Source organism: Mesoplodon bidens, assembly GCF_964165515.1.
Source record: "Mesoplodon bidens genome assembly, chromosome: 3".
NCBI lineage: Eukaryota > Metazoa > Chordata > Mammalia > Artiodactyla > Ziphiidae > Mesoplodon > Mesoplodon bidens.
This window is the reverse complement of record NC_138178.1, coordinates 169577860-169605530: the sequence shown is the minus strand read 5'-3', so window position 1 is coordinate 169605530 and position 27671 is coordinate 169577860. Positions and strand designations below refer to the sequence as shown.

The 27671-nt window shown below is 50.3% G+C and overlaps 1 protein-coding gene across 6 annotated transcripts in view; it reads left to right on the top strand.

The window, feature by feature from the left end:
- Positions 1–27671, top strand: part of SYNE3 (spectrin repeat containing nuclear envelope family member 3) — a 99134-nt gene that overhangs the window by 8882 nt on the left and 62581 nt on the right. For 2 of the 6 annotated variants that reach the window (XM_081227846.1, XM_081227847.1), the window contains exon 1: positions 16193–16391. The exons of 2 other annotated variants lie outside the window; for them this stretch is intronic. In XM_081227846.1, coding sequence (XP_081083972.1) covers positions 16256–16391 — 136 coding nt within the window. In that variant the 5' untranslated portion in view covers positions 16193–16255. Of the gene's footprint in view, positions 1–16085; positions 16146–16191; positions 16392–27671 lie in introns of those variants that run through there. 2 more of the 6 variants (XM_081227850.1, XM_081227848.1) reach the window with 2 other exon arrangements.

Genomic DNA, 27671 nt, shown 5'->3' with positions numbered 1-27671 from the left:
ACGGGCCTGGACAACTCAGGGAGTCTGGTCACGCCTTCCCTGCAGAGCTGGTGTGAGGGGCAGATGTGATCACAGGTTTACGAGGCATTCGCAGCTCCAAGCAGGTGCTTGGTCCCAGTTCCGCTCTCTTCCTTCTCCAGCCTTCCCGAGCACTCCCCATTCCCCCGAGGGGCTCCCTAGCTGGGAGGTGACTTTGGTGACAATTTGGGTCACTTGGAAGGGAGCTCTGCACTTCCGCCTGCCTCGGCCCCAGCACTGGCACTTGTTGCATCCAGCGCGGCTGCTGGTGAGTCAGCCCAGGCTCAGGTGTTCTTGGCCGAGGCCCGTCCAGGGGGGGCGTGATGGGCTGGAGTCGACCCAGCCTAAGCCTGTCCCCTTTGGAGGACTCTTATTGGGGTATACAGCGTGCAGACCACATACCTCAGTCATTCGTTTCCTTCTCAAGGTCCCAGCCATCCCTAATGGCCAATGCAATTTTGTTCTTTCACAGAATTAAGTATGGGAAAAAAGTCAATGTCACCACTCCAGGCCCTATTGTCTGACTCCCAGTCCAGCCTGGGGTCCTTTTCAGTACAGCGAGGGAGCTTAAACTAGGTCAGAGCTCTGAGTTTGGACCAGGGGGCTACTCGTAACAGACAGGATGACTGTGGTGCACTGAAAGCACAGGTGACATAACTCCCTTCTGTCTTCCTCTCCATCTTCCTTTTGACTTTTTCTTTTTAATCCTTCTGATTATCCTATGTTCTCATAATCACCTGGGCACCGCCTTCGGCTAAAGGGTGAATCTCTGGACCTGGGACTGCTTATCTGTATTTTGTCAAAGCTCCCCAGGTGATTCTCATGCACAGGGATGGTTGAGAAGCACTGGATTTTGTGCAGAGACCATCTCCGTGCGGAGCTAATCTGGTCTGACACTCGCCCATCTCTCTCTATGTGCTGACCACCAGATAGAGATAAATAAATGGTGTTTATATTCATTGCATTTATTCCTTTTGATGTTCTATACATGGCAATCGATCCTCACCCTGGCTTTCTATTTAAGGTAAAAATAAAAAGTCTTCTCTTAAAATAAATATAAGTTTCAACAGGTTGAATTTCTTACAAACGAATGAGAAAAAATAATAGTGCAGGCATCCCCAGATGTGGCCCAAATCATGGATGTGATGATGCACAAATGGCCAAAGTGTGTAAAAACATGGAACTCGATGACTTCCAAGGGCCCCTCAAAGCCTGACATCCTGATGGATCCAAGGAGTGCTCACCATAGCTGCCCTTTAAACTCTCCAGAAGTGAAACAGAAATAGAATTTCAGGTGAACAAACCCTGCCTGACCGCAGCTGGCTTTTTCTGCTTGTGTCCCGGGGCACCTACCTATTATCACTGGAGAGTTGGCCTGGGTGCCTTCTTTCAGGGTGATTGTGAGGTTCCTGTTGTCTTTGAACTGTCTTCTAGGGATTCATGCCATGGCCCGCCCTGGGGAGGGTGGAACCCAATCCAGGATCCAGGTATGATTCCGGTACCGTCTTGAAGGGCATGCGTAGGTGGCTCCAACAACGTCCCTGACAGTGCTGGGAAGACCTCACCTTAATGACAAACACTACCTACGTGTCTCTAAGTAAGGGAACTCCAGAGGGAAAACTCTGCTGAAGACACGGCTCTCGGCATTTGGAAAACTTTGCCTGATCAGCCCATTCCGGATATCAGGGGCTGCATACTATTATATGTCCTGAAAGGAGTAGTAAGGAATCTTCTGGATTCCCAGACCTGGAAGAATGCTATGCTGATAGGTAGGGTTGGGGTGAGGTTTTTCCCTTGAGCTGATAGAACAGAGGTCAGCAAACTTTTTCTGTAAAGGGACAGATGGTACATTTTTTTTTTTTTTTTTTGCGGTACGCGGGCCTCTCACTGTTGTGGCCTCTCCCGTTGCGGAGCACAGGCTCCGGACGCGCAGGCTCAGCGGCCATGGCTCACGGGCCCAACCACTCCGTGGCATGTGGGATCCTCCCGGACCGGGGCACGAACCCGTGTCCCCTGTATCGGCAGGCGGATTCTCAACCACTGCGCCACCAGGGAAGCCCAGATGGTAAGCATTTTTGTCTTCATGGACCATTTGGTCTCCATTGCAATTATTCAGTTTTTCCGTTGTATCTAGAGAGCAGCCATAGACACTTTGGAAATGAATGGGTGGGCTGTGTTCCGATAAAACTACTTGGGGACACTGGAATTTGCATTGCATGTAATTTTCACCCGTCATGAAGTATGACTCTTCTTTTGATTTTTTTCCAACCATTTAAAAATGAAAACATCCCTCAGCTAGAGAGCTGTACAGAAACAAGCAGTGGGCCACGGCTTAGCAGTCCCCTGCTCTAGAAACCTTCTCTGCAGTGGAGGGTGGACCTTAAAGATGTGGGCAAGTCACTGTTCTAATCATTTCAGCTCTTACTAACAGAGCTCTGAAACAGGTCTGAGACTCATGTCTGTCAGTTAAAATAGAACCTAGTATTAGTTACTGTACTTAGTTCATTCATCAGCAAATATTAGGTCTAGTGGTGAAGAGGGAGGGAGAACACTGGTCCTGGGCTGGCTGTGGAACCTTGAGCAGATGGCTTAGCCTCTCTGAGTCTCAGTTCTTTCATCTGTAGAGGCAATAATAGTGGGGCCGATCAAATCAATGCAAGACAGTTCACTTCTGGCACATAGCACACCCTTCACGAAGGTTAGCTATCTCCTCTCCCTTCCACAGAGTTCAAGAGTACAGGGATGTTTTATCCCTTTATCCAGCAACCCTGCCCAGTAGATCTTATTTAGCACTTTATGGAGAAAGAGACCCAGAGAAGTTACAGAGCTTGCCCAAGGACACAAGCTAGTAATAAATGGTAGAGCTTGAAGACTGTGACTTGAAAGACCTAGCTTTCTCTATGTGATGCCCTTGCAGACAGCCAGACAGGAGAATAAATCTAGTTTCTCTAGGGACTTGTGGAGGTGGTTAATTTAATGATCTTTTCCTCTAGAGCCAGGCTCTTATAACTCTTCCATGCTGTGCCTCAGATTCTTGGGGAGACCAGCATCATTTGGGGGACCTCACAGCCCTCTAGCAGTTTGGGGAGGCACCAGGCTGAGGGGTTTCTGTGAATATTTTAGGGGGAACTTTGTTGTTCTGCATGGAGCTCTGGTTTAGAAGCCCCAGCGTGGAAACAGGCATCTGGGCAAGGTTTTAAGTTTTTCTGAGTCCTCCTGGGAGAGAACGTCTGTGGTGTGTGTCTCTGCAGGGCTAGTAGGGAGGGTTCTAGAAGACCGGATTTAAGGCAGCTGCTTTTGAATAATGGAATCATCAGGATCTTGGGAAATAAATAACAGAGGTGGATTCCTGACCAGTTTGACGCCTTGGTTTTCTCTTCTGTATAATGGAGATGGAAAAGTCGTCATTAGCTGCCTGTTTCTTGAGCCCAGCATGTGTGTGTTGGACGCCTACAATGGGTCTCACTCTGAACGCACAAAGGAAGTCTGGGGAGGAAGCCTGACCTTAGATAGGGGAGGCCTCGGGAGGTAAAGCTCAGACAAGGGAAACAGTGAAGGGAACAGAGAACCTGCAGCAGCCTGGGAAGGTGGCCGAGCCAGTGTTTTCTGCGCCCCTGCACTTGTCTGAAGACTTAATCAGAGAAGGGGGGAACACAGGCATTAGACCCACCCATGCTGTGCCCTCTGTTCCCACTCGGTTACCCCGGGAAAAGCTGCCCTGGACACTGGCTGCTAAAAACCCAGCCCTCACCTGTGAGTGGCTGAGAGGTTGGCGGGGGAGGGGTGTTGGGAGGGGACATGAAGGTGGAAGTAAGTGTGACCAGCTGTTCCCAGTTTGCCCAAGACTGAGGGGTCTCCTGAGACACAGGACTTTGGGAGCTAAAACTGGGGAAGCCCCGGGCAAACCAAGACACTTGGGTCACCCTAGTTAGAGTCCTGCCATCCTGACCGTGGCCCTGGGCAGTCTGGGTCACAATGGACAGTGTAAGAGGGGTCATCTGCCCCCTGAGCCTCGGTGCCCCCTCAGACTTGATTGCCCCTCCTCTGAGCTCCCAGAGCCCCTGTGCATGAAGAATCACTGGCTCTGCTGTCCCCCGAGTCTGTGAGCACGTGAAGACAGAAACCACCCTGTCCTCGGGCCAGCCTCTGCCTGTCCCTGAGCACAGAGCGGGTAGTAAATGCTGTAGGATGGAGGAATGAGGGTTGAGGGCCTCCGCCTTCATTTCCTCCATGCTGGGGACAAATTACTCAGGTGCCAATTCATGCTTTGCTACTTTGCACATGCTGTTCCCTGTCCTGCATGCTCTTCCCTCCCTTGGCAGTCTCTCGCCACGCTGTGTCCCCTCTGAGCTGAACCTTAACTCTCTAACTGGCCTTCTCTGTTCGTTCGTCTTCCCCTCCCACCCCCGACATGATGAGCTCCTCAAGGGAAGGTCCCAGCTTAGTATTTTCTCTGCTGCACTTGGCACCTGTAAAGGTTTCTTGAACAAATGAGTGGCGCTGAATATGTAGAGCAGTGGTTCATTCATTCACTCCCCAACTCCTTGCCGAGGGACTATCGCATGCCAGGCACTGTTCTAGGCAGAGGGACGGGAGCAGTGGACACGACTGACAAAGTTTTTGCTCTGATGGAACTTACATTCTAGAAGGTTCTAGAATCATCTAGCTTCAACAAGCAAGCAATAAGTAAACAGACCATATCCGAAGGTCACATGCCCTGGCCGGTTGCTGCCAGGCTGGAGGCTGCAGTTCCGTGGAGGGGAAGTGATTCAGGCCCAGCACGTGTGGCTCCCCTCCTGTGGATGCAGAATGGACATACCTTCCCCTGGGTGGTGGCGGCCCTACTGTTGAGCGCGGTCCGCTGGGGAGGGTGACATTTGCCTTTCATGCAACTCTTGTAGGCCATCAGTTCTTGCAAGAAAGTCCACTAAAGCTAACATTGTGCAACAGGAGAGGAAAAACACATTTTAGGAGGTCATGTGCTGTTTGTGCCGGGTGTGGGAGGCCCCCTGCGTCTGACCCCGGCCCCCTGGGCGGGAGTGCAAAGAATGGTGCTCACATGCTGACTGCCCCTCTCCCCCAGCTGCGCGGGTGACCTTGCTGGGCAGCAGCAGGAGGACCATGGGCTTTGCTAAGGGATTGTTGGGGAGCCCAGATTCCTCCAGGAGGAAAGGGATTAAACTCCCTCCCATCAGGGGGATAAGGAGGGGGATGCGCTTGGTCAGCTTCCAAGTGCTGCACACAACAGTGAGCTGTTGTCCGCTGGGACTGACGGGGAGCTCAGCCCTGGACACAGTCCCCTCCGGGAGGGAGGAGCGGAGTCCGGCAGGGCCAAGTGCCCCATGCCCGGGAAACACGCTGCTCCCCAGAGCCCCAGGTGGCATCTCCCTGCTGCCTGGGTGCTGGTAGCCCCTGGTCCTGAGGTCCAAGGGGCTTGGGTGGCATCTCTGTGTCTGCAAGGACGTGACTCACCCCTGCTGGTGACCCCCTCATGTTGCCCCCCACCCCAGAGAGCAAGGACTGAAGACTTAAATCCGTCCCCAAGGCCGGTGCCCTTGGCTTCACACAGACACATAGTAAAACTGGCGTCTTGAAGCCTGGGAAGGAACTGGCATGTGCTAATTATAATCTGCACAGCCTGTTTACGATTGACCTTGGACTCCAGGGAGGTGAAGGCTCCCGGGGGAAGTCTTAGTGGTGCTCTGAGGCTTCCAGATATCAGGCACGGCATCGAGATAAGGAGGATGGACTCTTTCTGGATGGCTCAGTGGATACCACCTTGCAGCTCCAGCAGAATGCGGACAGTTTTAAACCTCTTGGGCTCTGCTAAGGGACTGTTGGGGAGAACAAGGCAGCAGGACACCTTCTGTATGAACTTGGGCAGGTCACAGAACCCCTTTGGACCTTGATGTCTTTATATAAAGAAGACAATCATTCCTACTTAACAAGAGGTGAGAGACCTCAATAAGCTGTGTAAACACCTAACATGGGGACTGACACCCGGTTCATGCTTAACAGTGTTAGTTCCCAGCCCGGTACGCCCTGGAAAATCCTGGAGGGCTCCCTGGAGGCAGTGGTGCCAGAACTGATGAATGAATGTGGGCAGGCAAAGAAGAGCAGAGGGGGGAAGCCACATGGTATGTACAGGGAGCCCCAGGGAGCTCTGGCTCAGGAAGAGGAGGTGGGAATCGGTGGGAGGTGAGGCTGCAGAGATAGATGGAGAAGGACCTCAACTGTCCTGGGACACATTGTGGACTTTCTCAGGTACCGGCCGTGGAGCCTTGGAGGGATGAAGTCAGAAAGGCCTTTGACTCAGAACCCTAAGTGCCCCTTTCTGCAAAAAAAAAGAGAGGACTCTGTTCCCTCTGCCTCCTCAAGACTCAGGGCCCAGGGGCTCAGGCCCCAGGAAGAAGCACGCTGGGCCTGAGCCCCTGTGGGGACGTGGGTCTCCCCAGGGGTTCGGTCAGTGCAGCCCCAAGACCTCCCTTGCTCCGAAAACTCCCATTTGGAACAAACCCTGCCTTCTTTAGGCTGTTCTTCTCACAGCTGGGGTGCCATTTATTAAATGAAAGTGGGGTTCAAGTTGTTCTGTATCCTTTTATAAACCAAACCTGAAAACCATAGGAGAGTATTTTTCTTAGGTGAGAAGTAAAGCGTGCTGGGTTTTCTAGTCTGCCTTGATCCTGGTGATGACACAGATCCAGGGTCAGCAAGATCCTGTCTGTGTAGGTCCTATGGGTCCTGTAGGTCTGAAAGGCACGTCTTTGTATTGAGGGCCTACTGTACCCCAGGCTCAGCGCCAAGCCTTTGTTGTTTTGTTTTGTTTTGCTTTGTTTTAAATTTAATTATTTATTTTTGGCCTTTTGTTTGTTTTAAATTTATTTATTTATTTTTGGCCGCGTTGGGTCTTCGTTGCGGTGTGCAGGCTTTCTCTAGTTGCGGTGGCTTCTCTCTTGTTGTGGAGTATGGGATCTAGGCTCGTGGGCTTCAGTAGTTGTGGCACGTGGGTTCAGTAGTTGTGGTGCACAGGCTTAGCTGCTCTGCAGTATGTGGGATCTTCCTGGACCAGGGCTTGAACTCGTGTCCTCTGCATTGGCAGGCGGATTCTTAACCATTGTGCCACCAGGGAAGCCCAGTGCCAGGCCTTTGTATGCTTGTTGGTGCCATTGGTATCCTCACTTTACAAACAAGGAAACTGAGGAACAGAGAGGTTAATAAACTTGCCTGGGGTCACACAGCTAGTAGATAAAGAAGCCAGATTCAGTCCCACGCTGGCCATACTTCACGGACTACGTTTTCTATACAACCTAATGTGAAAGCTGGGCTTCCTAATTCTAACTTGTTTTAAAAAGTCGAATGGAACTGTGAAATCTCTTAATTTGTTATTAGAATGTATGCAGCCTTAAAGTACTTTAATTTTTTAAAAAACTACTACTACCACCTTAAAGAAATTGACATTTAAAAAATGTGCCTATGATTCCAGTGCTCTAAGAGAACGTTCTACTTTTTCCTGTGTTCCTTTCAATCTTTATCTTTTTTCACACAGTTTTTGTATAATTTGCACAGCAGGAGTTGGCAAACTGCAGCCCACAGCCCAAATGCCACATGATTTTGTAAACAAGGTTTTATTGGAACACCGCCATGCTCATCATTTACATACTGTCTATGGCTGTTTTCACGCTACAACTACAGATTTGAATAGTTGTGACAGAGACCATCTGGCTTACGAAGCCTAAAATATTTACAATCTGACCCATTCCAGAAAAACTTTTCAACCCTTGGTCTAGAGGGCAAAGAGTTTTAATTGAAGTATAGTTGATTTACAATGTTGTGTTAGTTTCTGGTGTACAGCCAGGTGATTCATTATGCTTTTTCATATTCTTTTCCATTATAGTTTATTACACGATACTGAATAGTAGTTCCCTGTGCTATACAGTAGGACCTTGTTGATTATCTATTTTATATATAGTAGTTTGTATCTGCTAATCCCAAACTCCTAATTTATTCCTTTCCCCCCTTTCCCCTTTGGTAACCATAAGTTTGTTTTTTATGTCTGTGAGTCTGTTTCTGTCTTGTAAGTTCATTTATATCATATTTTAGAATCCTCATGTAAGTGATATCACATGCTATTTGTCTTTCTCTGTCTGACTTACTTCACTTAGTATGATAATCTCTGGGTCCATCCATGTTGCTGCAAATGGCATTATTTCATTCTTTTTTATGGCTGAGTAGTATTCCACTGTGTGTGTGTGTATGTGTGTGTGTGTGTATGTGTATATATATATATATATATATATACCACATGTTCTTTATCCATTCATCTGTCGATGGACATCTAGGTTGCTTCCATATCTTGGCTATTTTAAATAGTGTGCAGCGTGCTCTTTTTTCTCTTCAGACACAGCATTATTCCATGGTGTTAATCATCACGTTTCTCAGTGTAAATGGCCCAGGATATTCCACGGGATGGATGTCATCAACTTTCCTTAACCATTTTCTTTTTGCTGGACAGTTAAGTGACATCTTTTTTTTCTCAATATTTATCTAAAACACTTATATAGCACCTACTGGTTACCAGCACTGTTTACCAGTATAACTCACTTAATCAGATCAGTGATAAGAAGTTCATACTATTATTACTTCCATTTTACAGATGAGAAAGTGAAGTCAGAGGAGTTAAATCCACTTGGCTGAGGCCTCATTGTTTTTCAGCAGCAAAGTTAGGCCTGAATCTGCTCAGCCAGTTGGCTCTAGAGTCTACAGTCTTAGCAGCTGTTAGGAAGTGTCCTGGAAGAGGCAGGCCTTTGTGACCGTGACTGTGTGTGTGTCGGGGGGTGGGGGGGTGGGGGGGGTGTTCAGCGCAGTGACTCACCAGGAGTGAGCCCCACCCTGCCCAGCCCAGCCTAACCACCCAACATCACCCAGATTTGGTTAGTCTCTGGTCCTCCTTGTTACACACCAGGCAGCTACAGCCATGTGACCACAAACTTTGTTTCTTTGTGGAACACAGCCCTGAAAAGAGGGCCAGCTGCTGATGCTGAAGAGAAAAATGAATTCTCCCGGTCAGAAAAAGACCTCTTGGGTGGGATAATACAAGAGTAGATGAGGGCTCTGCTTTGTGGCCAGGGGGGTACAGATCTTGCTCAAATGTTAAATCAGTGATAAATTTGCACATGTTCTAGTTGGACTGAGAAAAAAACAAAAATGTGACATAACTGTCCAGCAAAATGGAAATGATTAAGGAAAGTTTGTGACATCCACCCCAGGGAATATTCTGGGTCATTTACAAGGGGAAATGTTAATAATTAACACCATGAGTCGGGTGTAGCACTAGTCAGGGGGCCTTTGGGAAGCTGATGAGACCTGCAGACGTTGCCAGGAGAACAAGCATACACACAGGATGCTGCATAAGATTTCAGGAGGCTCAGGGAGCCCTCATAGCCTAATCCAGGGGTCTTACCCGTTGTCGGGGAGGGGGACAGGTTAAAACCCCTGGTCCACAGAGACATTTTTTTTTTTTTCGGTATGCGGACCTCTCACTGTTGTGGCCTCTCCCGTTGCGGAGCACAGGCTCCAGACGTGCAGGCTCAGTGGCCATGGCTCACGGGCCCAGCCGCTCCGCGGCATGTGGGATCCTAGCAGACCGGGGCATGAACCCGTGTCCCCTGCATCGGCAGGCGGACTCTCAACCACTGCGCCACCAGGGAAGCCCCTTGGTTTTTTTAAATAAATTTATTTATTTTTGGCTGTGTTGGGTCTTTGTTGCTGTGCGCGAGCTTTCTCTAGTTGCGGTGAGCAGGGGCTACTCTTCGTTGCGGTGCGGATTGTCGTGGCTTCTCTTGTTGCGGAGCATGGGTTCTAGGCATGCAGGCTTCAGTAGTTGTGGCACGTGGGCTCAGTAGTTGTGGCTCGCAGGCTCTAGAACTCAGGCTCAGCAGTTGTGGCCCACGGGCTTCGTTGCTCCGTGGCATGTGGGATCTTCCCGGGCCAGGGCTCAAACCAGTGTCCCTTGCATTGGCAGGCGGATTCTTAATCACTGCGCCACCAGGGAAGCCCTCACAGAGACATTTTGAAAAGTGAATTTAGTGAGTGCTCCCCACGGGACACTTGTGAGGTGAGCTAGTGGATACCAGAAGGTCTCAGGTCAAGAAATGCCGCATTGTAGAGACTGGGGGGGTGGGGGGGTGTTGAGAAGACTCTGAACACTGTGTCCACCTTCCAGCAGAAGGAAGGGAGCCTGGGCTGTCAGGTGACCCAAGGGCACAGGATCTGGTCCGTCCTGTTCACCTCTCTGACCTTCAGCACCAACCACAGCATCTGGTACAGAGCAGGTGTTGCAACAAGATATGTCATTAAATGAATGAGGCGTCTCCCAAGCTCTGGGACAGAGGGAAGCTGGGCCTGGTGTGGCTCTGGGTTAGAAGATGAGATGGGCCCCTCTCTCTGCCTGTTCACACGGGTCCTTAGAGGGCACACCCTTCATCATCACCTGGCCTGGCGGCTGGATGGAGTGAGAGGCACAGAGAGGGAGAAGCGAGGGTGAGCTGGATTTTTCTCGGCCGTCTGTTCCCGGAAGCCCAGGTCGGGCCTCCACAGCCTGGTTGGTGCCCCATGTGGCCTGATTCATTTCGACCCATACACTGAGAGGCCTGGCATCACTGGGCCCATCGCAGCCCCGCCCAAACTGGGCATGCCTCTCAGCTAGTCCCCCATCTCAGGCACGCTCTCTGCAGAGGACTTGGCCTGGGCACCTCGTCAGTCTGACCTGTAGGGGTTCACCTCACCCCCGCCCCCGGCCTCTGCATCATTCGGCTATGGGATGGGACATCCTGTTCTGACTCATAAAGGAACCCCCCTTCTTTTGCCTTCCTGACTCACTTCCTCCTTTTTGCTGGCCATCTTGCAGCATGGCATGGGTGCTGGAGCCCAGCAGACCTGGGCTTGCCCCTGACTGCACCTCAGTAGCTGTCTGACCTGGGCAGGAGAGCTGGCCCCTCTGAGCCTCAGTTTCCTCATCTGTAAGGTGACGCGGTCGTCCCTGCCTTGGTGGTTGGTGGTAATGGATGCACCGCACCTGCCCAGCACCTGGAACCCAGCAGGTAACCTCATACGTGGGAACTTTGGGTGGCATTTTCCCCAACCCACAGGGGCCTCCTTTGGCATACAAAAGTTAAGACTCATGATGACCTTGACACTCACCCAGGGCAATCATAAGGTCACAGATGACCTGGGGTGGGGACAGGGTAGGAGCAGGCAGAACACTCGTTACCCACCAAACAGTGTTGGCTGGGGTGTGAGGCTGGGTGTGAAGCTGGGGGCTTTGCTGGGAGGGGGTCATGGGGACGAGCTTCCAGGGCAGACACCGTGGGGACGGCCGCTCCCCACAGCTTATCAGGTATTTGCACATTCAGTCAGCAGTGGAGAAAAGATCCTTGGACTTGAACTCTGGTTTCTTTGTGGAAGAGCAGGTTTCCAATAAAAAGAATGCCTTGGGGTTAAACGGCACTTTACAAAGCATTTCCTAGCAGGTGATTGAAGGTTCCAGGTTGCCTGGACGCTTTTCAGTGCAACATTGTTTCCAGACACTTGGTCAGGCGCTGGCCTCCCTGCCTGTGGGTCTGTCACTGATCAGAGCAGGCCCCTCCCTTGCTCACAGACCCTCTCTGGTTCCCTAGTGCCCACAGAGGGGAGTCAGTGCACCCCTCGGACTCCCCTGCCTGCCTCTCCGTCACAGCTTCCTTTAACAATTCCCAAGCCCACGCTGCAGCCTGAACTTGGCGTTGCACTTTCCCAGCGTCTGCTTCTGCTGGTCCAGCAGCTTGTTATACCCTTTCCCTCTTGTCGTCTTATCCAGACCCTGCTCAGCCTTCCATCTCAGTCAGTGTGTCCCCTCGTCTGTGAACCCCTCCCTGGATCCCCTAATCAGCATCATTGCTCCACTCCCTAGACTCCGAGAGTTTCTTGTGTGCCGCTCCAATTGCCGCCTCAGAGTCTGCGGTCACGCAGACCGTGTTTATAACCCGCAGCCTGCGCCTGGCTCACCGCTGTGTACGTCTGGATGTTAAAGCCGACTGGTCTTGGATTTGACTGCTTACCTCCTAACTAGTAGCTCTGGGACCTTGGGCAGAGCACGAAACTGCTCCATCTCAGTGCTCTCGTCTGTAAAATGGGACTGAGTATTAAGACCTGCCTCTCACTGGCTCTCCCCTGTCATTTTTGTGTCTTGAATTCTTTTTGTCACTCAATGTAACATAAATCTATGTCTCTGATCTCTCTCTCTGTAATTGTCCGTAATGTAAAACAGAAATATTGACATAGTTTTTGGATATTTTATGTTCTTAATATTTAAGGACATTTAAATTATTTTGTCTTCAAAAAAAAAGACCTGCCTCTCAAGTATAAAAGATATTTTTATTGTTAACTCAGCAAATGCTGTCAAATTGAATTGAGTAACTTCTCACGGGGGTGGGTCTGTTTCTCACAGGAATGGGTGCTTAAGTTAGGTCTGTTTGAATGGCCCTCTTCGTTTGGAGATTTTGATTGTTTCTTTTACAGAAAAAGTTTCATTGAGATATAATTCACAGTATACAATTTAAATGGGTGCATTTAAAGTGTACAATTCCATGCCTTTTAGTATATTCACAGAGTTGTAAAAACATCACCCCAGTCATTTTTAGAGCATTTTTCCTACCCCACCCCAAACCTGCACAATCCCCAGTCCACCCATGCACCCACCCCAGCCCTGGGCACCACCCATTTCCCTTCTGTCTCTACAGACCTGCCTGTTCTACACATTTCGTATAAGTGGAACTATACAATATGTGGCCCTTTGTGATTGGCTTCTTTCATTTAGCATCATGTTTTCAAGGTTCTTACATGTTGTAACCGCATCACTACTTCATTCCTTTTTATTGCTGAGTACTATTCCATGGTATGGATGTAACATATTTTATTTATCCGTTCATAAGTTGACAGACATTTGGGTTGTTTCCACTTTTTCGGCTCTCATGAACATTTGTGTATAAGTTTTTGTGTGGACATATGTTTTCATTCCTCTTGGAATATACCTAGGAGTGGAATCGCTGGATCATGTGGTAACTCTGTGTTTAATCATTTGAGGAACTGCCAGGCTGCTTTTCAAAGTGGCTATACTTTTTATATTCTCACCAGCAGCATAAGAGCGTTCCACTTTCTCCACATCTTCACCGATACTTTGTTATTGTCTGTTTTTTTTTTTTTTTTTGTGGTACGCGGGCCTCTCACTGTTGTGGCCTCTCCTGTTGCGGAGCACAGGCTCTGGATGCGCAGGCTCAGCGGCCATGGCTCACGGGCCCAGCCGCTCCGCGGCATGTGGGATCTTCCCGGACCGGGGCACGAACCCGTGTCCCCTGCATCGGCAGGCAGGCTCTTAACCACTGCGCCACCAGGGAAGCCCTGTCTGTTGTTTTGATTATAGCCATCCTTATGGATGTGAAGTGGCATCTCCTTTTGGTTTTAATTTGCATTTCCCTGATGGCTAATGACGTGGAGCATCTTTTCATGTGCTTATTGTCTATTCGTATGTACGTCGTCTTTGAAGAAATGTCTATTCAGATCTTTTGCCAATTTTATAATTGGGTTTTTGTCTTTCTAGATATAAGTCCCTTAGTGGGTAAATGATTTGCAAAATTTTCTTCCATTCTGTGGGTTGTTGTTTCACTTTCTCGATGGTGTCCTTTGAAACACAAAAGTTTTTAATTTTGATAAAGTCCAGTTTATCTCTTTTTTTTCTTTTGTTGCTTGTGCTTTTGGTGTCACATCTAAGAAATCAGTGCCTAATCCAAGGTCAGGAACATTTGCACCTATGTTTTCTTCTATGAGTTTTATAGTTTTGGCTCTTACAATTTGGCCTTTGATCTATTTTGAGTTAATTTTTGTATATAGTGTGAGGTAGTGGTCCAAGTTCATTCTTTTGCATGTGGATACCCAGTTGTCCCAGCGCCATTTGTTAAAAAGACTTTTCTTTTCCCATTAAATTGTCTTGGCACGCTTGTTGAAAATTAATTGTCTGTAAATATGGGAGTTGATTGTTTCTTATCTGTGGGTTATTTTGAAGAAATGTAATGCTTTCCTTCAGAGGCAGAGATGTTTTTATACCAAGATGAGTCCTGGCCATAGCTCTGCCACTGAGCTGCTGCAAGATCTTGGGTGGGTCTCTCGCCTTCTCTAAGCCTCAGTCTCCCCATCTGTAAAATGGCACAGCTAGATTAGAGGATTCCCGAGAAGTGGTCCAATTGTTTTTGTTGTTGTTGTTGTTTGTTTGTTTGTTTTTGTCCGAGTTGCACGGCATGTGGGATCTTAGTTCCCCGACCAGGGATCAAACCCGAGCCCCCTGCAGTGGAAGCACGGAGTCTTAACCACTGGACCGCTGGGGAAGTCCTGGTCAAGTTTTTACATGTGGAAATGTAGGGGGGTTTCCGCCGTACTTTTCACTGGCTCCTGGGGGTGTCCCATGAGGCCTAGCCCTGCAGCCTGAGATCTGGAGCCCGTCTGAAACCTGTGGGCAGTTTCAGGAGCTCCCTACCCCGGCCTGGCCCCATGGGAGCCAGCCCTGCTTTTCCAAGAATGCTAGTGTTGTGTTCACTTAGTAAGCAACACCGCCATCCTCCTCCATGCTGGCTGTGCTCCAGGCCTGGGTGTACAGAGCAGATGAGACACAGCCTCTGCCCTGGAGAGCAACAGTCTAATGGGAAGACAGACACGTCAACAACAGTCGTGGAGCTGAGTGGCGTGTTCTGGTTGGCACTGTGTCCCAAGGGCTGCAGGTGCAGGGGGAGGGGGGCAGATGGCAAAACTCGGCTGTGCTGGTAGGGCCCCAGGCCTGGCCCAAATGTGAACGCTTGCTCTGGGCAGTATCTGAAGAACGGTCGGGTGAGCAGTGTAGTATATTTCACAGCTCTTCCACGTGCCGTCCAGCAGCAGCTCCTTCTTAACTCGCATTTAACCAGCCCTAATGCACTGACCAGGCGACTACTGACCTCTTGTCTCCAGGCAAGGCGCTGTGGTTAAGGAAAAGGCTCTGGAGCCAAGCTGCCCGAGTTTCAATCCCTGCTTTGCACGCTTTGGGGAAAGTTATTTAACATCTCTGTGCTTTGCTTCCTTATCTTCTAATATGGGGTTTTATAGTAGCACCTACCCTCTAGGAACATGGCCTGGCACAAGGAACCAGCTCTTATTAAGGTCTCTGGTTATTACAGGTTGGAATTGTAGCTTGAACAGTGTAGCACTGACCCCAGTATGTTAGGCCCGCTACACAGTTGGTTGTTATAGCCCATGGCTATTACACGGTGTGATGCAGTAACATGGTACAATTAGCCTATAGGTTGCCTGAGGATCATTACAGTTCTGTGCCTTTGAATAAAGCAGAGCTTCTCGGCAGTGTATATGTCCCTTCCTAATAGCTGTTCTGTTAAAAAAAAAAAAGCCCGGAGGTGAATCGGTTGTGCCCCTTCCCTTCAAAACAGTCTTCCCATTTAAAGCTCCCCCATCTCAGAGAGGAGGAAGTCAGGCAGAAATTCTGGCTCTCATTTGACCAAAGAGACTGGTTTGGAGCTGGTTAGTGGCAGACCCTGCCCTGGACCCCATGCTCCCTAATTCCAGTTTGGGGCCTGCTCTGCCCCCAACCCATGGCCTGAAGGAAGACTCTGATTTGGGGGTTAACAGAGTCTGTGCTGATGTCCACCCTTCCCCCATCCCTGCTTTTCCCAAGTTTCCCTGAACCTGCAGCTTATGTATATTGAGGACCAAATAAGACTGGTAAGATGCTCCTTCTGGCTCCACACGTATTCCTTTTAATAAAAAAGACCAGGGAGTTCCCTGGTGGTCCAGTGGTTAGGACTCGGCACCTTCATTGCCGGGACCTGGGTTCAATCTCTGGTCGGGGAACTAAGATCCCGCAAGCCACGGGGCATGGCCAAAAATAAATAAATTAATCAATTAATTAAATTTTTAAAAAAGACCAGAACTAACGATTATCAAGTACCTACTCAATGCCAATGGGGGTAAATATTATTCTTTATATTTTCCAGATTTATCTATCTGCCCATGAACATTTGTGAGCACCTACTATGTGTCAGTATCTGTCTCAGGTACCTTGATAGCAGTGATCAAGATGGGCAGTTCACATTCAAATGAGAACAGCAGGCTGAGTTCAGTGGTGCTGGACTACTGCTTCGGAAGTTGTTGATTTCCATCCTGGATGCTGGGAGACCCCATGGGAGCCACACGAGTTGTTGAGCAGACATCCAGGTCCCTACTGAACCAGGGTCCCACAGGAGCATGGATAAGGGCCCCATGGCACCTCTCTTTGGGAGCTCCGAGAGCCCCACGCACACGTGAGGGACTCCATCTGTTTATCTGTTTTTACACACTCTTGGCTGTTGGTTCAAGGAGTCAGCTGGCAGCGCCCTCGAAATTGGAGCAGCTTCCTGTTGGCTGAGTGTCTCCCCATCACTCACCTCCTTGCTCCCTTAGCCTCCAGCCTACCGGGCCCTCACTGAGCACGGTAGCCTTAAAGGAGGAGGTGCCTGGGAAGTGCTGAGGGCAGTCTGGAGCTTAGTAACTTGTCCTAAAGTACAAACGCAACAGGCAATCAGATGGTTCGCCATTAGGGACTGCAAATTAAAACCACAATGAGATTTCATTACCCACTGGTTAAAAGGGCTAAGATTAAAAAGACTGACCATAGAGGGCCGTGTGGGAACGGGAACTCTCATCCACTGCTGGTGGGAAGGAAAAGTGATGTGGCTGCTTTGGAAAATAGTGTGGCAGTTTCTTAAAAATGTAAACATACACCTACCATCTGATCCAGCCACTCCACTCCTAGGTATTTTAATTTTTTTTATTTTCTGTTTTTTTGGCTGCGTTGGGTCTTCGTGGCTGCGCGCGGGCTTTCTCTAGTTGCAGCGAGCAGGGGCTACTCTTCGTTGCGGTGCGCGGGCTTCTCATTGAGGTGGCTTCTCTTATTGCGGAGCACGGCCTCTAGAGCGCAGGCTCAGTAGTTGTGGCTCACGGGCTTACTTGCTCCGCGGCATGTGGGATCTTCCTGGACCAGGGATCGAACCAGTGTTCCCTGAATTGGCAGGCAGATTCTTAACCATTGCGCCAGCAGGGAAGTCCCACTCCTAGGTATTTTTGCAAGAGAAATGAAAGTGTATGTTCATACACAAGTGTTTAGAGCAGCTTTATTTGTAATAGCCAAAAACTGTCCATCAGCGGGTCTCCACATGCTATGGGATATTACGCAGCAATGGAAAGGAATGGACCATTGATGCAGGCAACAACGTGGGTGAATCTCAAACTAATTATGCTGAGTGAAAGAAGCCAGGACCACACCACCCGCCCCCCATATATATATATATATATATATATATATATATATATATATATATATATATAATTCCATTTATTTAAAAATCTCCAGAAAATGCAAACTAACCTCTAGAGACAGTAAACACATCAGTGGTTGACTGGGTCAGGGTGTGGGCAGGAGGGAAGGATTAGAAATGGAATCAGGAAACTTTTGGGGTAACGGATGTGTTCATTATCTTGATTGGGGTGATGGTTTTGTAGGTATATATGTTAAAACTTGTCGAACTCTACAGTTGAAATGTGTTTATTGTTTATCAATTTTACCCCCAAATAAACCTGTTAAAAACAAAGGCCACCCCATCTCCAGTTAATCAGTACGATGAATCTGACCCAGTTAATCAGTAAGATGAATCTGACCCTGCCCTCCTTCAGAGAACTTGTTTGTGTCAACAGATACGAACAGCAAAGCATGAACCGTGAGGTCAAACTTCTGGGTTCCGTCTTGGATTCGTGGCTTCTCACCTTGCCTCCCTAAACTCCAGTTTTCTCACTGTGGGATACCTTCCTCCTGGGGTTGTTGGATGGAGAACATGGGAAAATTCAGAGTGTTCAGTAAACAGATAGTAAGTGGTAACATGCACTGGGTCCCGTGGGCACCCGAGGGAGGGAGGAGCTGTTACTATGGGGGGAAGGAGGCTGGAAAGGTTTCCCCTCTGAGTGAACTGAATCTTGAAAGAACAGGGAAGAGTCTGCTAGAAGGAGGTGTGAACTGGGGTAGGGGAGGCTCACCAGGCAGAACTAAGCTAGGGAAGCAGCATTCAGACTCTAAGCTTCTAGAAACTTCAGCAATGTGGTTCAGCTGGCGTGCAGGGACCAGGGGCAGGCACCCTGGTGAGTCAGGGCTGTAGGTTAGGTGGGAGCCTCATCCTTGAGGGTCCCTGAGGAGTCCCCTTCATCCTCCAGGCCAGGGTTTCTCAAATTGGGATATGAGGAGGATTTCTCCGGAGACCGTGAGTTTTTTTTTTTTTTGGCTGCACCGAGCGGCATGTGGGATCCTAGTTCCTGGATGAGGGATCGAATCCGTGCCCCTTGCAATGGAAGTGTGGAGTCTTAACCACTGGACCTCCAGGGGAGCCCCAAGACCATGAGTTCTATGAGAAGTTTTGAAATTTTTATCTAATAAAGACAAACAAAAAAATTAAAACCCTGTATCTTGATGCAATGCTTTTGAATACAAAGACGTTTTCATCTAGTAGAAAGCGCTCATTTCTGAAGTCCTTCTTGATAAGAGTGGTTCTGAAAGTATATTATTGTGCAGCCATAATTTTCTTTTCTTTTCCTTTTTTTCTTTTCACAGCTATATTTTCTTTAATTGAAATATAGTGGATTTACAATGTTGGGTTAGTTTCTGCTGTACAGCAAAGTGATTCAGTTATATACGTACATTTTTTTTTTTTTTTAATGGTACGCGGGCCTCTCACTGTTGTGGCCGCTCCCATTGTGGAGCACAGGCTCCAGATGCGCAGGCCCAGCGGCCATGGCTCACGGGCCCAGCCGCTTCGTGGCATGTGGGATCTTCCTGGACCGGGGCACGAACCCGTGTCCCCTGCATTGGCAGGCGGACTCTCAACCACTGTGCCACCAGGGAAGCCCTATACGTACATTTTTTAATATTCTTTTCCATCATGGTTTATCTCAGGGTATAGAATATAGTTCCCTGTGCTATACAGTAGGGCCTTGTTGTTTATCCATTCTATATATAATAGTTTGCATCTGCTAACCCCAAACTCCCTCGGCCAGCCTCCCTTCCTTGGCAAACACAAGTCTGTTCGCTATGTCTGTGAGTCTGTTTTTGTTTCGTAGATAGGTTCATTTGTGTTATATTTGATCCCACATGTAAGTGATATCATATATTTGTCTTTTTCTGTCTGACATCACTTAGTATGATAATCTCTAGGTCCATCCATGTTGCTGCAAATGCCATTATTTCATTCTTTTTCATGGCTGAGTAATATTCCATTGCATATACAGGTATACATATAGATATATGTACCACATCTTCTTTATCCATTCATCTGTCAAAGGACATTTACATCTGTTCATGTGTAATTCAGGTTTGAGGGCCACAGGAGGTGTGTGTGGTCATTGTGGTTGGACCCGCTCCCTTGGGCTGTGGTGCAAACAGTCCAGGGAGGGGGCACTGGTTCCATGGGAGATGCTCAGGAAGGTAAGGCAGGTCTGGTGGGTTCAGGGGTGACTGTTGGAATCACCCCTCTGCAGGGAAGATTCCTACCTGAGCAGAAGGTATGAGGCTCTGGGGGCCTGGCATGGGCCCCTGATTCCCAGGGTCAATAAGAGAGAGGCCTGGGGAGGAGGTATGAGGACATCTGTCACTGCCATGCCGTCACGGAAGACGCTGCCTTGGGCCACTGGGGAAGGGAGGGGAGGGAAGGCGCAGGGACAAGGGGCCAACATCCATCCTGGAAGCTCCACCCCCTTGGCCAGATCTTCAGGGAGGGGCTTTGGAGGCTGGAGCAGGACCTGGGATGGGCCTTGCCACATGGCAAATGGAACCCTCTCTGGTGGGACAAGACCTTAGAGATTTCATCTACAGGGTACTTGGGAGTGCGGCTGGTGCTTTCACTGCCAAGGCATGGGGTTGGGCCACGACCCACAGTGTGAAAAACCAAAACCAACCTAAAGCTCCCGTTTCCGAATCAGAGGTAGGCTGGGCAGCGTTGATTGGTCTGCCCAGACTCACGCCTGCGGTCCGCAGCACTCGGTGTCCCACCCAGGCCTGGACTAGTCTGATGCCTTGCCCACTGCTGCTCTCTGACCCGCAACTGATGGCCAGTCCCTGCCTCCCTGGCCTCTGATCGCCCCTAGCCACATGGCCAGCAGCCGGCTGGGACTACATGACCAGGGCTACTGGTAGGATGCTTCTCAGAACCCCCTCAGGGAGCCCTCCGCTTTGCACCCTCTAATTGGCTGCCCTCGCAGCAGCCTGAGCCAATCACACCTGGCCCAGGGAGCCGAGGCCCCGCACCTTGGAGCCACCTGCCTTGCCCAAGGGATGCCCCTCTCCTCTCTGGGAGGTCGGGCCTTCTGTACCCGATTCTCTTATAGTTGCACTTTGCATTCTCTCCCCCTCCCAGACATCCACATTTGACTGTGCTTTGCAAGGCCAGCGTTTCCCGGGTGGAAATCCCAGTGTCCTCCACACTGTGCCTTTTGACGGAGAGCTTGGGTTTAGTTAATTTCAGAGTGATTGGAAATGTTGTTTTATAGTCAGCTCTCTGGGAAAGGAGGTGGGCCAGAGCGCAGTGGGCTTTCACTACCAAAGATGGCAAAGCTGATTTGAGAACCCCTCTCAGAGCACTTGTCTTGAAAGCAGTCCCCTTTGTGGGGACTCCTGGCCTGTCCCCTTTGTGGCTAGAATTGTAAAGTGGACCCCAGAACCCTGTTCCTAAGTGGGGTTTCTTGTATGAACATTGACAAGCCCATGGACAGAGGGTGGGTTGTGGTGCCCTGTGGTTTGTGTGGCTTTGGTTCAGTCCCTTCATCCTTCTGAGCCTGTGGTTATCTCTGACAGGATAAAGCCCAGTAATTGTTCCCAACTCCAGATTCAGCAACCTGGGAGGGCTGTTGTAAGATTAAATAAGATGGTGTGAGAGTTCCTGGTCCAATGACCCATTAAGATGCTGCGGAGAGTGCCGGTCCCTGCTTCTTACACACTTTGCTCTCAGAATCACCTTCTGTGAATGCCAGATAAGAGAGCATGGCCCAGGACCCTCCTGGCGCTCCGAACGATGCTCTGAGCTGTGGCTTCTCCATAACATTATCTGCAATAAGTAAACAAAAAAGAGTTCCCAGAATCCTCTTGGAATAGGCTTTGGGATTAAAACCAGCTGCCCGCTTGGGTCCTGAAAGCCCATCTGTGTGTGGGAGAGCAGTGGGGATGAGTAAGCGTGGAAACTGTGTGTGGCAGAGCAGGAGTGAGTCACCGGAAAGGCGAGCGTGTCGCGGCAAAGGGAGTGTGCCCCGTGCCGGGGCGCTGTGTCCGTCTGTGGTGTGGGCCCCTGGCCAGGTTGGGGCGGCAAGCACACTTGCCTACAGGGCCTGCCGTGGGAGCTGGGGTTTACTTGGGTCTGAATCCTGAAGGTTCTGAGTTCTAGAGCAAAATGCCAGGGGGCAGCTAGGTTGGCAGAGGGCCAGGGTGGCTGCACACCGTAGGACTGAGGCGGCCCGGCAGCCGGGGCCTCAGTTTATTAAATCCAATTCTAGGTTCTTGAGTGGAGTCCCAGGTTTACACCCTGCGGTCACCTTCCTGGAGCTTAGATGCTCATAGGAGACGACCCACAGGAGGTGTGAATGGCTCTCGGCTCTCAGTGGGTTCTGGGTGGGGCGGGGGGGCGGGTACGGGCGGGGGCGTGGAAGCCGGGGAGCACCGTGGTGTCTAAGAGCAAAGGCTCTGGCCTCAGGCCATCATGTGTTCCAGTCCTGCCCCCGTTATTTAACATCCGTCTGGCTTTTGAGCAGTGTTCTTAGCATCATTGATCCTCAGTTTTCTCAGCCATAAAATAGGGATAAGTGACTCATTAGTCTTCGTAGGATAAATGAGTTAATAGCTGTAAGCCCTTTATCACGGAGTCAGGCCCGTACAGAATGCAAGATGCACGTGGGCTGTTAGAATTATTATTGTTAATCCTGGATCCACCACTTTCTGGCAGGCTATTTGCTTTACTGAGTCTCAGTTTCCGTCATTATAAAATGGTACTAATGGGCTTCCCTGGTGGTGCAGTGGTTGAGAGTCCGCCTGCCGATGCAGGGGACGCGGGTTCGTGCCCCGGTCCGGGAGGATCCCACATGCCGCGGAGCAGCTGGGCCCGTGACCCACGGCCGCTGGGCCTGTGCGTCCGGAGCCTGTGCTCCGCAACGGGAGAGGCCACAACAGTGAGAGGCCTGCGTAGCGCAAAAAAAATAAAGGTAGTAATAATGTCAGCCACATAATAGTCACTCTTTGAACCTGACTTTGCCCCTCTCTTTGCTTGGGAGGGGTTTGGTGTCGTGTTTTAGGGGCATTCCCTGATGGGGTTTGGTTAGGTCTTAAGCAGGATTCTTGGAGTGTCTAGATCATTGAATGGCACGTGGTATTAGAGTGTTTGCGCATTCCCAGAGAATGTTTCACATTGCCTTTATGGTGTTGGAGGGGCTGGAGCAGGGAGCTGTCCCAACCTGGTCCTTATGGGGTGTCTGCCCCTCACCACTGACACCACAGAGCCAAGTAGGGGCCTCCATCCTACAGCCTCAGCTTCCCAGGCCCAGGAAGGGGAAGGGAGAGGACGGAGGGCTCTAATCCCACTGCCCCCAGGACACAGGGTTCTGAGCCCTGATTTGTTTCCCGTGCACTCCCCCTTAAGGTTAACCCGGCAAATGGTCAGTGTCAGTGCCAGTAACTTGTCCTTTGTCCTGCAAGACTGGTCCCCCCCACCCCGCCCCCCAGACCAAGTTGCAGCTTGGCCCATTGCTCAGGCAGCCCGGAATCAGGGCAAAGGGAGCTGGTGTCCTTCTCCATCTACAGATGGGCAGCCTTTGCAGTCCTGGGCTGGGAGACCTTCCTTCCCGTCCTCTGGGTCACAGGAGGGTTGACCCCTGCGGGCTGCATCACTCAGGTTCCCCTGTGCTGGCCCAGGGATTTCGCCCACAGCAGCCTTTCCACCCTGGCTGGGGTGATGCTTCCCTTGGGGCTCCAGTTCCTGCCGCTTAGAGGCTCCCAGCCCGGGGCCTGGTAACACCACCTCCTCCTTTGCCCCCTCCAGCCGAGGTGTGGAAGTAGCCGACCTCTGGGTTCCCTTTTGTCTCCTGGCAGCTTCTCAGCCCCTTCACCCCCGTGGAGCCGGGTCCCTCTGGTTCACAGCTGGACTCAGAGTGGATTCACTTTGCCTGGTTGAACCCTGTCCAACCGGAGTCACGGTCTCTGGGCTTTGGAATCTGACAGAACAAAGTTCAAATCTCAGTGCTGCCCTGATGGCCCTGTGCCCTGGACACTCCAGCCTCAGTGTTCTTGTCTGCGATTGCGGAAGGTGACGGCAGCCCTGCCCACTGAGCACTGGTTCTGAGCAGGTGCCCGATGAGTCCCCCAGTATTCTGAGAGGAAGGTGCTGGTCGGTGGTGGTGGGGGGAGTTCTTCTGAGGTCCCTCTGCTCATCAGCCGAAGCTCTCCGCCTGAGAGGATGCCCTGCTGCCTTACCTCTGCCCCGTCCTGTGTGACCTACCCTCAAGGACCAAATGGATGACTTGTAGACAAGTGCTTAGCACGGACGTAGGCCTTTCATCATGGTGGAAATGTCAGCACCCTTTTCTCTTCCCTGGTTGGCTTTTTTTTTTTTTTTTTCAAGTCTACATCACGTTTTCCGCCCCCATGCATCCAACCGCACACTGCTTTATGGCACTTCTGCCTGTTCATTCACCCTGAGGCTTCCTTGTGACTCCAACTGAGCTCTCCCCTTTTGACTCGATGGCTCAGGCCTGGAGCTCAGATTCTGGAACCTTCTTGGCCTCCCCTGAAGTACAGCCTCACAGTCCATTTCTGGGAGAGCTGTGTCCCCGGTCACCTCCTGTGGACGCGTCCGTCTCCCAGGCTGGTGCCTTTTCACCCGCGATCCAGCTGAACACATGCTCTTTCTTGTGTCTGCTTCTCTGCTCTGTCATCTGCCCCGCCCTGGCTTGTCTGTCATCAAGGAAAAAAGATCATTTCTCTTCTGGCTGTCCTTTGTGATAACCACACAGGACGCTGAAAACCAAGGCTGCTTCCTTTCTAACCATCTCCTCCAGCAGACCAGCGCCGGCCTGAACCAGAAAGGGCCTGCATCCTGTCTCTGGTTCCTCAGGGACAGCCCAGAGGTGCACCTGGAGCCCCACTCCCTTGCTGCCTGCAGCAGCACCCCAGGGCTGCTACCCAAGAAGGGACTTGGAAATGGAAACAGCTTTTCAAAAAATGCCTGAGCACGTTTTTTTTTTTTTTTTTTTTTTGCCAAAATGTTTGGAAAATGCATAGTTCCATTTTTTAAAAAATCCTGTGTCCAGTCAACCAATCCAAGAAGGACAAACTCATGGACGATGAGAATTCCCCCCTCCCTCCCAGAGAGGCGTGCCTGCCATGCTTGCACCTGCAGCCTTCCCGCCTGGTCCTTGGCCTCGTGCAGCTGCCCGTGTCTGCACTGACCCCCTCCCCCCACCCTGCTTCCACCCACCCCCTTGGCAAGGGCTTCCCTTCTGCACCCACCCCAGCCAGCGTGACTCGCCTGAACCTCAGGATCAGTGTTGTCACTCCCACCTGAACCCATGTTGGCTCCCGATTGCCCCCAGGGACCAGCCCAGCCTCCTGGACATGACTCTGGGGCTCTGATCTGACCCTTGCTTCCTTCATTGCCTCCCCCCATCCTCAAGCTCCAGCCTCCCCATCCCCCAGTGTGTCGAGAGCCTCCCCAGTATCCTTTCAGCGCCTCCCACTCAGCTTGTGCTCCCCTCTCTCAAAGCTCACTTTGGCCCCCTCACTGGACACAGAGCCCCATGGGCCAGAGCCTTACCTGGTTCGTCTCTGAATCCTGAGCACCCAGCAGCTGTTAAGATGCACAGATGCATTAGTCTATGGCTAGTAACCCCCATTCCTACCCCACACCCACCTTTGGGATGGTGTGAGAGCCTCCATCTGGATGCAGGTTTCTATAGAAGGAAAGCCCTCCGCCTGACCCCAGAGGAATTTGGGGTAAAAAAAGAACTGCTTCCAAGTATGGAATGTGTTCCAGGTGCTGGGTAGGAGGTTTTTTCATTAACCAAATCTAGGTGTTGTCCCCATGCCATGGTCTGCATATTTATATCCCCTCAGAATTCACGTGTTAGAATCCTGACCCCCAATGTGATGGTGTCAGGAGTTAGGGCATCTGGGAGGTGATTCTAATCCTGTTCTAATACAAGGGTGGAGCGCTCATGAATGGGATTAGTGCCCTTATAAAAGAGACCCCACAGAGCTCCCTAACTCCTTCTTCCTTGTGAAGATACAACGAGAAGTCTGCAACCAGGTCTTCCCTGACCTTGCTGGCACCCTGATCTCGGACTTCCAGCCTCCAGCACTGTGAAAAGTAAATTTCTGCTGTTTATAAGCCACCCAATCTGTGATATTTTATTATAGCAGCCCAAACGGACTAAACCTCATTTCCAGGTGAGGAGATGGGGACTCAGAGAAGTTAAGTGACTGGCCAGATGTCACACAGCTCGTGAATAGCGGGCCCAAGACCACCAGGACCAATTACAAGTCCTTCTGTCCTCAACATCTGTCCACTCCCAGGACACATGCCTGTGGGTCACTTAGCCAGCTCACTTTGCCTGCTGGCCGCTGTGGCCCCCTGCAGCTGCTGGTTACAGCCTTGGAGCATCTACAACTGAAGTGGGCAAACTGTGGCCCATAGGCCACATTTGGCTAGTAGTCTGTTTTGGTGCAGTGAATGTGAAATGGGTTTTACATTTTTTAAGGGCTGTGAAATCAAAGAAGAATATGCAACAGAGATGGTATATGGCTTGCAGAGTATAAAGATAGTTACTACCTGACCCTTTACAAAAAAAAAAGTGTGCCCACCACTGTATAAAAGGTCCCCAGGACCACCTCCTTTGGAGTTTCCATGCGGCCCTGCGAGGCTACTCACCTCGGCCTGCCTTAGAGGGGCCACGATGCTGGAAGGGGTGCTCTGAACTGGCTGAGGAGGGGCGTCCATGGGGAGAGAAGGGGACCAGGGCCCAGACCAGGCTGACAGTCTGAGGGCGGAGGCTGGTGCACAGGCCCCAGCTGGCGTGGCTCACAGAGATCTCAGTAATATGGACCCTTCCAACCCACAACCTCAAAGACCCTCAGAGACCCTCTGTTCAACACTCACAGTGTGCAGATGGGGAAACTGAGGCCCAGAGAGGCAAAGGTGTGCTCAGGGCAAATGTGCAGATTCCAAGCCCAGGGCTCTTTCTCCTACTTTCCCTGTCACATTTTGGAAGGCTTCCCGCCCTGCTCAGCCCAGTACTATGGGTCATTTCCTTGGCTTATTTGTTCCTTCATTCGACATTAATGAAGGGCTGGTAACTTGACTCTCCAGCACTGGGGTGCAGAGGTGGAAAGGCAGCAGGAGAGGAGGTGCCCTGCCCAGAAAATATAGTTGGTGGTCACGATGCTCTGGGGTTCCACGCCGCACAGCAATGCTTGGGGGAGGGGGCTCGCTTCTAGAAGAGGGAACAGAGGTCTTTGTCTTGGCTGTGTCAGAGAGGAGCTAAGAACTGCACATCTGCCCTGGGGTTGGCTGTGAGCAGGCATGGGAAGACGCAAGGCTGGAAACAGGGTCACGCTCGGGGCTTGGGGGTCGGTCGGAAGACTGCTGCAACGTATCTTTTAAACAGGGCAGTGGTCAGCTGGATTTGTGTTTTAGGCAACCCGCTCTGGTTCCCTCCCGGAGAAGGGATGGGAAGAGGGCCGGAAGCTTGTTGGAGTCGATTGAGGAAACGGAGGGAAATCCATGATGTTCCTGGTGAGGGATGCTAAGGAGGGATGTCTTCCTGGTCCGTAAACCAATTGTGAGTGGGCTTTGCTTGAGCTGCTCATGTGCTTTTTAACTTTGAACTTTTAAACTTGTGTAAGGAAGCAGGCTTTCCTTTTCATCAGTTGTGGATTCTAACCCAGGTCCATGGACTGACGGGGGCTATGGATAGAATTGCTACTGACCTCTCACTGATGGCAATTTCTTCAGTTATGCAGGAGGCAAAACAAAATCAAAGCCTACTCTGTTATTAGCAGTGGCTGTAACTTTGTCACATATATTTTTATGTTGTACTGCAGTCATTGTAGATTTCTTGACATGTATTTTATGCCCATCAGTATTTCAAAATTCCAGTAGTTATTAGACCCATTGTCATTAGATCTTGTGATTTAATGTGTTAGTAAGGTAGTGTGTGGGGTATGTGGGGGGTGTGTGTGTGTGATGAATTCGATTTTTGATATTTTGATAACTATGTTTTAATATGATTGGTTTCCTTTGTAATTCTTGCTGTTTACTCTCGGCATTTAAAGACTTTATTCCAAGAAGGGGTCCACAGTAAAAGTCCATCCCCCTCCCCTCAAATCCCCCACCCTGGTTTGCAGTTCATCCACCTGCAGCCCACACAGGCGTTCAATGTGCAGCCTCTCTTCTGGAAGCTTCTTTTATTTATTTATTTATTTATTTATTTTAATTTTATTTTTTTATTAGTTTCTGCTTTATAACAAAGTG